Below are 12,355 nucleotides of genomic sequence, written 5' to 3'. Positions count from 1 at the left end.
GCAGGCTGGTGGTGAATCCCCAGGCACCCGTAAACTTGTACTTGCAGACTCTTTTGGTAATATAACCTAAAGGGGGGGGGTCAGCCTATCATCGGCCCCTTTATGTGGTGTACTGTCATTTTCAGCTTTGTGGTTGTAATGCTCAAGTGTTAAGTGCTCAGAATCTTGTTCACATTTATACGATTCCAATACACGCGTCCGCCTCCCGTTACACACTCTCTCTCTCTCTCTCCATTGCTGTATTTTTCTGCACTTGCTCTTGTGTTCTCAGATTTTGTCATCATCTCCGTTGCATATTCGGACATGGTATTAGAGCCCTAGGCTCTTGATGGATCTTGGGAATTGTGTGAGCAAGAGGGGGACTGTTGTGTTGCTGATTGGTGGACTGTTTTGGACTGTTCGGGAAGAGGAGAAGCAAGAGGAAGGCGGGCTGATTTGCTGGACAGCCACTTGCAGGTTTAAGTTCTTCTTTGTTCCCACCTACCCACCCACCCTTTTCAGTTACATCCCCGCAATGGCAGATCTGCTTGAGATGGCTAAGAGACATGTGAAGATCCCGACACTCCCCACGTTCCCAGTGGACCGTCAGTTGGACAGGAATAACTACGACATCTGGAAGGTAATGATGGAATCTGTTTTGGAGTCGTATGATGTAACACGCGGAAGCTCTGGGGGTCTTCTTTCAGCCCTACACACTACTGAGAACATGCTGATGCAAAAACGCAGATAGAAGGGAGAGAGAGAGAGAGAGAGAGAGAGAGAGAGAGAGAGAGAGAGAGAGAGAGAGATGCTGGAAATTCTGGTATATTCATATGGTACAAAAAGGTACCCTTCTACAGCCCTAGGCTGCCTTCATACAAAAGGTGATAAACACCAAAATCTAGTCCTGCTCTAAGGACCCTAAGGACCCATCCCATAAAGGAATGAATGAGTTACACAATGAGCAAACTTGCCCTTTTATAGGCATGCTGGACAAATGAAACGCTGGCTGACCAACAGTCGGCTGGCCGACTGGACAACCTCCTCAAGCACTGATGCGCCTGCAACCGACAGTTGGCAAATACTCCATAAACGTTGGTCGCTTGCTACAGCCGCCAAATCTGGTACAGCCGACTCCCTGATCATGTAGCCGACAGCACCCTCGAAGTCCTCCAAGTCCAACCTACTGCACCTTGTGCTCCAACTTCTGGTTCTTATACTCTTTTTCTGGCTGCCTCTTCTGGACTAGCATCTGAGAATGTCCATGGCATTTTATGCACATGACATATGACCTTGCTGATTTCATTGTTGTTGGGGTTCCATGGCCGGAGGTAGAGGAAGGGGAGTTACTCTCAATACGGAAGGAACACGAGGCACAAGCACACGCACAGTTGTGGAATCGTGTCAATGCCACGGTCCGTTCATTCATCTTCCTCAACTGCACACCGCAGGTAATCAATCATCATATAAAGCATATGACATTGGCCAGAGGTATATGGCAGCATTTGGGCTTCTCTTTATAAGAGGGTATCGCCCATGAAGAGGATTTCCTTGGAAGTACAAATGCAGGTTATGAACCCTGCAAAGTCATCGACGATGCGGGAGCACATTAACAAGCTCTGCAGGCTCTTCAGCACAAAGTTCTTCAAGCTGAGAAGGAGATATCATCGGAGGATATGGCCATAACGTTGCTATCGCATTTGCCCTCTCAGTACTCAGCATTCTACTCGTCTTTGAATACGAGTGGCAAGCTCAGCACCATAACGTGGGAGGAGCTTGTGCCCATAGTCTTGGACCAGGAGGAAAGATTCACGAACCCTCCACAGGGCGGAGGTTCAGAGGCCTTAACTGGCCAACGGTCGAAAGGCCGGAATAACAACAAGGGCAAAGGGAAGGCTTCATCGGAGAAGTCTTCTGAGAAGATGTCCGACTCAGACCGCGAGAAACTCAAGGCAGAGAGGACCTGTAATGATTGTGGCGAGAAAGGCCACTATTGGAGGCAGTGTCTTAAGCGGAACACCGAGAAGGGTGAAGAATCCTCAGCAGCAACCGTGATGACTCCAGCATTTGTGTACCTGGAGGTGATGGACACCGATGTTTCATTTTCTTCGGGCAGGGAGGAGGTTGGAGGACTCGCCGCTACGGATACTCAGGAGTGGATTCTAGACAGTGGTGCTTCCAAGCACATGACTCCTTCCCATTCAGGTTTACAGGATCTCTGCAAGTATTCTAGTCACATTCTTACTGGGGATACATCCACTATCCCAGTTCAGAGTGAGGGCAGGTTGGAGATAGTTCCCGATGGCAGAGGGGGAAAGCATTCCTCCCAGGTGTTGTATGTTCCATCACTTGGTTTTCATATGTTATCAGTGCATCAGGTTTGCAAGACTGGCGTACGGGTGGAGTTTGATGAGCATTTTGTTGCTCTTCGGGACAAACAACAGGCCAAGTAGTTTGGGAAGGCGAAGTGGAGAATAGAGTTTACAAACTTTCAGCACTCTCTTGTAACACGCGGAAGCTCTAGGAGTCTTCTTTCAGCCCTAAACACTACTGAGAACATGCTGATGCAAAAACGCAAATAGAATGGAGAGGAGAGAGAGAGAGAGAGAGAGATGCTGGAAATTCAGTATATTTCTGATGGTACAAAAAGGTACCTACATCCACAGCCCTAGGCTGCCTTCATGAAAAGGTGGTATACACCCAAAATCTGTCCTAATCTAAGACCCATTCCCTAGAGGAATGAATGATTACAACAATGAGCATGTGCCCCCCTTTTATAGCCCTTTGGACTCCTTGAAGTGCTGGCCGACCAGCAATCGGCCAGCCGACTGCTCATACACTACATAAAATGCTGCACCGTCTGGATATACTCCCATATAATGCTGCGCTTTCAGCCGCCTTGTCCTCTGGTCCAACCGACGTCATCCTCTGATGCAACCGACAGTCCCCACTTGCAGCTCTGATAGCATCCTCTTCATGTCCTCCATGCCTTGCTCCAAGTCCACACTAGCCACTTCTGCACTCTTTGCTCCTACTTCTGGTTTTGGTACTCTTTTTCTGGCTGCCCCCTTCTGGTCTAGCTCCAGAGAATGTCCATGGCATTTCATGCACATGACATCCCCCTATGCTAAACTTGATGACAGGATTCCAACCTGTTCTTGGATGACTATCATCATCCCACTCTATTCCCGAAGTCCCTCTGTCATCCATCCAACTCTGGCAACCCTTTTCACTGAAAACCCGGCCCGATCTCCAAAACCACTCTAACTCTGAATAATATCTATGCTCTGATACCAATGTAACACGCGGAAGCTCTAGGAGTCTTCTTTCAGCCCTAAACACTACTGAGAACATGCTGATGCAAAAACGCAAACAGAATGGAGAGTAGATGCATCTGTTCCATCCAGTCCCCAATCCATTCCTGCCCTGACTCTGAACACTGTCTTGGTCTTCATTCCTGAGAAATGAGTCTGGCACTCACACATCACCCCTTGGAAGATAATCCTCCCTTGGGACCATTGCCCAAACCTATCTGGCTCACAGGACTGCCATCCCCTCTGGCTTTGTGGAACACCACCAACAAACCTCCTGGGAGCTCTTCCCAATCCTGTGTTCCTTGCCTTGGACTTCGTATCCGTGTACTTTCCTGTACCTTGGACCTTTACACCATCATATGGGACTGAATCAGTGTTTAGCTTTGCTGAGCTTGATGCTCTGATACCAATGTAACATGCGGAAGCTCTAGGAGTCTTGTTTTAGCCCTAAACACTACTGAGAACATGCTGATGCAAAAACGCAAACAGAATGGAGAGTAGAGAGAGAGAGAGAGAGAGAGAGAGAGAGAGAGAGAGAGATGCTGGAAATTCAGTATATTTCTGATGGTACAAAAAGGTACCTACATCCATAGCCCTAGGCTGCCTTCATGAAAAGGTGGTATATACCCAAAATCTGTCCTAGTCTAAGACCCATTCCCTAGAGGAATGAATGATTACAACAATGAGTATGTGCCCCCTTTGGACTCCTTGGAGTGCTGGCCGACCAGCAGTCGGCCAGCCGACTGGTCATACACTACATAAAATGCTGTGCCGTCTGGACATACTCCCATATAATGCTGCGCTTTCAGTCGCCTTGTCCTCTGGTCCAGCCGACGTCATCCTCTGATGCAGCCGACAGTCCCCACTTGCAGCTGACAGCATCCTCTTCATGTCCTCCATGCCTTGCTCCAAGTCCACACTAGCCACTTCTGCACTCTTTGCTCCTACTTCTGGTTCTAATGCTCTTTTTCTAGCTGCCCCCTTCTGGACTAGCTCCAGAGAATGTCCATGGCATTTCATGCACATGACATCTCTCTCCCAGGTCCTCAGTTTGTGATGAGTGGCAGTCTGGTAATGGCCACTTAAGTGTGGATACACTACAGGTGCAGGCTTTCCGAGACCAAATGGAGGATAGCTTGCCAGTTGATGGCAACAGTTGGCAGGAACTTTCCAGTACAGATGTTGGTAATTCTTGTGTTCGTCAGTCAGAGGAAAGTTTACAAGCTCTGATGTCTCGTAGTATTCGGGACAAAGAAACTCCTGTAAATGAGGAAGTTCTTTCCACGAGGACCTCTTGGAAAGCCAGGCAGGTAACAGTAGATTACTTGTTGCAGAAGGAGGTGGATGTTGCACATTCTCCAGGCTTTGTGGTTCCGGATTCAGAGGGGGTTGGTTACAGGTTTCCGAAGGCCTTGAGTGGTCTTCAGCACAAGCAGGTTTCCAAGACTTGGCATCCCACCGTAACAGTTGTTGATCCTTGTGAGCAGTATGGTGCCTCTCTGACTCGGAAGCAGAATGGTTCATTGATTTGGTTGATGTATACCAGATTGGACGGGAGCTTCCTGATGAGGCTGTTGAGCTCATGTTTGCAGATGACTCTTTGGGAGGCAAGATTGTGTATCTTGTGGTTTCTACAGCATGCGAAGGATCTTGGACTCTTTTACACAGGAGGGGGATTGATGGATGGAGTCCGACTCCAAGGTTAGAGTGGCTCAAATTGGGGAGGAGATCCAGACACGAGGAGATCTACTTCAGGTTACAGTTTTACCCTTGGCTCAGGAGCAATTTTATGGAGCAGTAAGAGGCAGCCATCTATTGCCTTGTCATCGACAAAGGCAAAGTATCGGGCTGCTTGTGGTGCTAATTGTGAGGTGGTGAGGTTGCAGAGGTTACTTGGCAGGATTGGGTTTCCACTGGAGGAACCCACGGTCATCCAGAGGCATTTTGTTCGTGAAAAGAATCAAGATCATTGCTGATGACATCTTGCTAGAGTTATGTTCGACGGAGGACAGTGCAGTGGACCTCTTCACAAAGTCTCTACCTCAGGCTATGCTCCGTCAGCACTCTAGCTCCCTAGGGTTGGTTCCACAGCTAGGAGCTGAGAGGGGGTGTTAGAAGTCATCTCCTGTCTATACATATACACCATGGCCTCTGTTGTGGGTGTGCCCGCCCGTATTAGGTGTTTTCTCATTTTTCCCCACTCTCCATATTTTTTCCCATTTTTTCCTATTTTCCATGGTGTGGGAGGCTGCCCTATGATGGCAGGATGACCCAGAAGCTGGCCAACTGCACTCGTGTGCATGTGTTCATTCCCTGGAGCAGGCCGACTGGTTCTGTTTAGGTCGTGGACCTTTTTTGGCTGGCCGACTGGAGGAGACTCAATCGTGAGGCTGGCGGCTGCTTTTTCCATTGGCCGACTGGATTTCTGGGGCCATATAAAATGGCCCCATGGCCCCCACTCCATTGTATCATAGTTTCGGGATTTTTCTTGTGTGGCAGAGTTACACGCCTCTCTCTCTCCATTGCTGTATTTTTCTGCACTTGCTCTTGTGTTCTCAGATTTTGTCATCATCTCCGTTGCATATTCTGACATTAATGAGTGTTTAGCCTTGCTCAACCCGATGCTCTAATACCAATGTCACATGCGGAAGCTCTGGGAGTCTTCTTTCAGCCCTAAACACCATCCTGGAACAGCCTGATGCAAAACGCAAGCAAGAGAGATGGAGAGAAGAGAGAGAGAGAGCTGAGTTTCAGTATATTCAGATAGTACAAAAAGGTGTATTAAGTCTTGGCCAGCCTTTGGCTGCCATCAAAAGGTGGTAAACACCTACTCTAAGCCTAATCTAATGACTCAGCCCATGGGGGAAATGATCTAATCCTTGAGCAAGCGTGCCCTTTTATAGGCCTTGAATCCCCTATGGACTGGCCGACCTGCTGTCGGCCAGGTCCTGGACAAAAAATCCTTCATTTGCTGCAGCCAACAGAGACATATCTCATTCATGTGCTGGCCGACAGCCCCCTGGGTCCTCCACAAGGTACTCCTGCCCATACTAGCAGCTGTACTGGTCCAAAACCTTGTCTTTAATCTGCTGCCCCTCAGGGAAAAGCCCTGGGAATGAGCATGCACATGACATCTGGCCTTGTGACTTGCATTGGACAGGTGACCACGATTCACTACGGCTCTCACTGATGGGATATGACATGGTATCCCCCTATTCGTGGCACATCAATTTTATGCTTGCAATTGCCTGTCAGACCAGGCTCTGTATTCCAATGAAGGGAGCCAGTCGATTGTTTCCAGCTTCATCATTGGTTTCAAGGCAACACAATGCGTTTACACAGTGTCCCCACCCATGGGGATATGACAGGAGGTCTATTGCATTGGCATATGTGCAAAACATCCGACATCCCCTTGCGCTTGTGGACATGAGGGGCGGGGGAAGCTCTCCATGGAGGTGCAAGGTTAACTGTTCAGAGGGTCTGCAACAGGACATAGGCACAAGAAACTAACTAAAATGCACATCTCATCAAGAAGCGCCCACTAACCTTTTTCAGTTTGATGTCATCTTCGAGCTCGTGGAATTTATTGTTCAACCGGCCGAACGTGTTGATGTTCTGCTGATCTTCCCATGTTACCTCCGTCTCGCTGCCTTCGCCCTTTTGTTGTCAGAGGAAAAGCAAAAGGCATCCACATCACAAAACAGACAGAAATCCATGCAACGGTGTTTTATCTTCAAAGGGTTCAAAAAAACCCGACAGGACAAACACGCGTAGAGCACACCATACCTGCTGCATTCTTAAAACCCAAAGTCGAGTAGCACAGCAGTAGGTGATTTGTTATTCACATAATACAATTTAATCAACTAGAAACATTTGTCATTTAAGTAGTTCAACTATTTGATTAATTTTATTATTTAATAAAAGCTTTAATAATTCAGTCATTCAAAATGGAGGAAGCTGCTACATTTTTTGACTTGGCCAAAAAAATGATGAGCATGGATCAAGGTAAAGATGTGATGATATAAATCCTTCTCCCTCTAATGGAAATAGTGATTCTAATGCTAAAGTTGATGCAATTTACTTTAGTATATCCTGTTGCATTTGTTCACTTTAAGGCTTCCTCCATTAGTGAGGGAAGAACGCTCATTCAAGGCTTGCTTCTAGAGAGTCTTTAGTTGCAACCTGACTTCGGAGCTTTGTAATCTATGATAGACAAGCATAGGCAAATGAATCTAATGGATTAGTGGGGATACCCTAAAAATCAAATAAATTCCTTAAAATATATATATACCATAAAGCTTCATATCTTAGTACAACCCATGTAGTCACGGCGGTAGATAGCATGCCATTGAAGTCCTACAAGGCATGGTTGGCTCAACATGTAAGAAACATATGCTGAATGATTCCCCGCTCTCTATTACATCTCCTACATATGCCATCAGAAATTATAAATTGGACAGCCCTATGACCAACTCACACTACATGATGAAGGATATAACTGACAAAATTTTTTCTCTAGTATAATTTCAATTCCATATTTGCTAATAGTAATAATAACACTCTCTTGGATCTAGAAGCACACCCCATCTTTTATTTAATAATAATAAGAGTAATAATAACACCCTCTTTGATCTAGAAGCACACCCCATCTTTTATTTTATAATAATAAAAGTAATAGTAACACTCTTTTGGATCTAAAAGCACAGCCTATCTTCTATTACCTTTATTATTTTATAATAATAAAAGTAATAGTAACACTCTTTTGGGATCTAGAAGCACACCCCAGGTTTTATTTGATTTAAGATGTAGTCCCCCATTTGCACAGGGAAGATGATCTTCCCATTTTTGCATTCTGCTTTCTAGAAGACCTATGTCATATTTGGTAACCCTAAATCGTGTTTCAATAACATCCCAAGTCTTCTAGTTTTGTGTTTGTGTGTCCCATAGTGTGCTCTAAGTTCTTATTCCTCTTCTATTTAAGAGGTGATCTTGTTTTAATTTGTCAAGGGAAATATCATATTTCTAGGTAATAGAGAGTGAAATGGAGTCATCAAATAAATGATTACCTTTCCTTGGAAATGATAAAGTTCGTGGTGCTTATGCTAGATCAATATGAGTGGAGGAGAGAGACTCAAAATACAAGAACATATCTTGTTTATTAAGTTGCTTTATGAATACAACTTGGCCTTTGCTCATATCAAAATGCCTTCTAGCTCCACCTTTAAATAGGTGAGCTAGTGGACCATAAGTCCATTCACACACACACACCCTTCTCCTACCCTTTTACATAACCTTAGTCTTTTAATACCCCCCCTCAATACCAACTATGAAAAAAATTGGAATAGGTGGTATTGGACATAGGTTGCCTTTATAACATTAGGCGTACAGGGTTAGGAATATAGGTGTTGTTACTTTGAGATTTAAAACAATTTCTTAGTGGAGTTAGAGGCTGATACAAAGTTAGCCTCTGACTCTTTGTTAGGACATTTAGAAGTGATATGTCCCGTTTGTTTACACTTATTACATTTCATCTTGTTGGGATATTTGATCCAACAATTATTTGCCAAATGACCCACCTTTTTGCAATGGACACACCTTACTTTGATCACTTTGATGTGACAAAGCTTGTTCGATATTCGATGAAGTTGTTGCACTTGAAGATTCAGCTCCATCCTTTGGCCTCTTCTCTTCATCAAGACAAGATTGAATGACTCCTTCAAGGGTGGAATTAGGTATGTTCTTCAGGGTGGTGACTAAGGTGGGGTACACCTTCTTGATTGCTTTTAGCAAAACAGCCACTGCATCATCTTCATCCATTCTCGCATTCACTGATGCAAGTTGAGCCATAAGGCCCTTCAAGTGAGAGATAAAGGCTCCAATGCCATCTCCCTCTTTGAGCTCCAAGCTTAAAAAATCAATTTTAAGTGAGATCTTGGAATTCTTACCACACGAGCTCCATAGAGCTTGTCAAGTTCATCCCATTTCTCCTTTGCAGTCGGAAGCTGGTCCACATGGTGAATAAGAGCCTCATCAAGATGAAGCATGATGATGGCTTGTGCCCTCTCATCATCTTCGATATCTTCAGCCTTAGTTTGATCAATAACCTTAGTGTGCCGGAGATGAATGGCCAAAAACCTTTGGACATCATCTTGTACTTGACAAGAACTTGCCAAGTGTGGAAGCCCTCTCCTGAGAACTTTTTAATTTGGGTATTTTCCTTTGACATTGGGTATTGAAGGGAGATTACAAGAGAGTAATGGGCTGATTTATGAAGAAGAAAACCAAAAAATTTGTGATGATTTGGCTTAAGTAGAAAGAGAAAGGCTTATGAGAGTGCAAGAACCCTTAATCAAGCCAAGGATGTTGCATAAAAAAGGAGATTAAGATTGTGAAGCTTATGGTTTAGCACTTAGGGTTTGTTCCCAACCACTAATTCTGATGGAGAAAGCTTCATTAGTGTCAAGGAACACTTTCTTTGGTGATTAAGATCACCATTAGTGTTTAGCAACACTATTAGTGCTTATTAAGAGCACATTTTTGGCATAAATTGACACTTGTCTTGGTGATTAGATTCACCATTAGTGTTTAAGAACACACTTAGTGTTTAGAAACACTTTGGAATGGCTCCCCTTTGCTGGATTAGTAGCATCATTAGTGTTAATCAACACTATTAGTGTTTATGAACACTATTAACAAGCTCTTGAGCAAGCTTTCATGGAGAAAACCAGTCATCGCCGCCTGGTCTTTTGCCTCTTACGCGCGCGTCGAGCAACCATTGGGGCTCATCTCTGGGCTGTAGAACCTTGAGACTATGGGCTTCAAAAGCTCTAAGTTTATGTGGCTAAACTCTTACCACAGGCTGCGAATTTGTGTACGAAACAAGCACTGCAAAGAAATCGTGCGCCGGCCTGCTCAGATGGCAATGGCGCGGCTAAGAGAGATGTAATCCATCAATTGCCTGTACGAACCTGAGCACCCGGAGGTCTTCTTCAAGTTTCTAGTTGAAATCACGCTGAGATTCGGCCTCCTCAAACTGTTGGAAGGCCTCCACTGGCTGGGGGTAGATGAGGTGCACTCTAAAAACCACTTTTTTGACCTATTCTACACCTTGCAAGTTGCCTAGCTCTAGATACCATGATAAAATTCGTGGTGCTTATGCTAGATCAATATGAGTGGAGGAGAGAGACTCAAAATACAAGAACATATCTTGTTTATTAAGTTGCTTATGAATACAACTTGGCCTTTGCTCATATCAAAATGCCTTCTAGCTCCACCTTTAAATAGGTGAGCTAGTGGACCATAAGTCCATTCACACACACACCCTTCTCCTACCCTTTTACATAACCTTAGTCTTTTAATAGGAAAGAATCCTCTCCATAGTGTGAGGCACCTTTGATGGAGAATCACATTTCCTTATGAAATTTATGAGACGGCTACTAGCAGGTATTAAGGAGATCAAATGAAACAAAACTCAGGATAATGGCATATTCTTTCAAGTAGGGTATGGTTGCAATTTAAATGCATTGACATTTCTAGTTAGTAGAACACTCTAGACTTCATTGGGGTATGGTTCCAATTTGAGTGCATTGGCATTCGTAGTTAGGAGAATCGTCTAGTGTTCATTGGGGTATGGTTGCAATTTGAGTGCACTGACGTTTCTAGTTAGGAGAATACTCTAGTCTTCATTTCTAGTTAGGAGAATACTCCAGTCTTCATCTGGGTATGGATCCAATTTGAGTGGATTGACATTTCTAGTTAGGAGAATACTCTAGCCTCCATTAGGGTATGGTTCCAATTCGAGTGCATTGACATTTCTAGTTAGGAGAATACTCTAGCCTTCATTGGGGTATGGTTCTAATTCAAGTGCGTTGACATTTCCAACTAGGATAATACTTCATTCTTTAGTTTTAGTTAGGAGAATACTTCAAACTTCATTGGGGTATGATTCCAGTTTGAGTAAGGTTCTACTTACCCTGCACCTATGGTTTCCACTCTCATTCTCATTCCTACCTACACTAACTTGAAACACAATTCAATGACGAGGGAAATCCAAGATCCAAATTCCATAGACTTGCTAGCCTCTTGCTTCAACTAGGATGAATTAAGAACATAAAACCTATGGATGCAAGGTATAAGGTGATAGTTTGAGACACAAGGTGTAAGGTGCATGTGGAAGGTGTAAGGTACGAGTTGTTAGTGCATGTACATGTGTGCGAGAATGGTGAATCCACCCAAGTTTGTGGAGATGCAAGGCAAGCCACTCCACTCTCTTCCCTCCTTCTCCCTTAAAGGCAATACTCCCAAGTCTTGAAATTTTATATTTCTTGAATAATATAATTTATTAGAATATACTTGATCAATTGGCAATTTGAGTCGTCAAATCATTGTTACAATTTTGAAAATATACATCATGTTTTTTGTTCTATATCCCAAATTTTGGGCCATTTTATAGATTATTGATATTCTCAAATTTTAAATATATATTTGAAACATTCTGAAAAAACTTTTAATCAAGAGTAAAGGGTTTTTTATATTCTCTTAAGGAAATATTTTGAAGATGCCAAGTGTTTCTCATAAACAAGAATTAATGAAAATTTAATTTATAGTCTATTAAAAACAAATGAGTTAGGATTTTACTAAATCAATGATTAGTACATTTTAGACGAGGGCACTTGTCTAAATTTATTTGTCATCTTACTAAGTTTGCACCACCAAACTATGTACAATCATATATTGCGTGACTTGTTCTTTTCATGTGAAATTTTCTTAATAATGACACATGTTGTTATCTTAAATTGGTGTGACCCATACTTTAAAATATTGACACGGTATCTTGAAATACTTTTTGAAGAATAATACAAAACTCACAAATACAATAAAGACTAAACCATATAATTGAATTTAAATTGACAAGATGAGCATAAATTGAAACAAAAACAAGAAATAGAGTAAACATCACCTTGAACATAGTATTGGGTCCAATCCCCCCCCCCCAAGAAGTGTTGGCATCCTTCCACTTCTTGGGTATTTATGCTTTATTCATAAAAATATCCCACATGCCA

General features: G+C 43.5%; 1 protein-coding gene across 2 annotated transcripts in view; it reads right to left on the bottom strand.

Annotated features, from left to right (window-relative positions):
* The window catches only part of AIP3 (ABI3-interacting protein 3), a 48,297-nt gene extending 41,078 nt beyond the window's left edge, over positions 1-7,219 (bottom strand). For both annotated transcript variants that reach the window (XM_086813543.1, XM_086813542.1), the window contains exons 1-2: positions 7,080-7,219; positions 6,840-6,950 (exon numbers count right to left, since the gene is read on the bottom strand). In XM_086813543.1, coding sequence (XP_086669669.1) covers positions 6,840-6,950; positions 7,080-7,088 — 120 coding nt within the window. In that variant the 5' untranslated portion in view covers positions 7,089-7,219. The remainder of the gene's footprint in view (positions 1-6,839; positions 6,951-7,079) is intronic.
* Positions 7,220-12,355: the final 5,136 nt, after the last annotated feature.

The sequence above is a fragment of the Cibotium barometz genome, chromosome 19, assembly GCF_041138505.1.
Source record: "Cibotium barometz isolate CiBa-2024 chromosome 19, ASM4113850v1, whole genome shotgun sequence".
NCBI classification, from domain to species: domain Eukaryota; kingdom Viridiplantae; phylum Streptophyta; class Polypodiopsida; order Cyatheales; family Cibotiaceae; genus Cibotium; species Cibotium barometz.
Note: the sequence above shows the minus strand (reverse complement) of the source record. Positions and strands in the feature narration are given on the sequence as shown.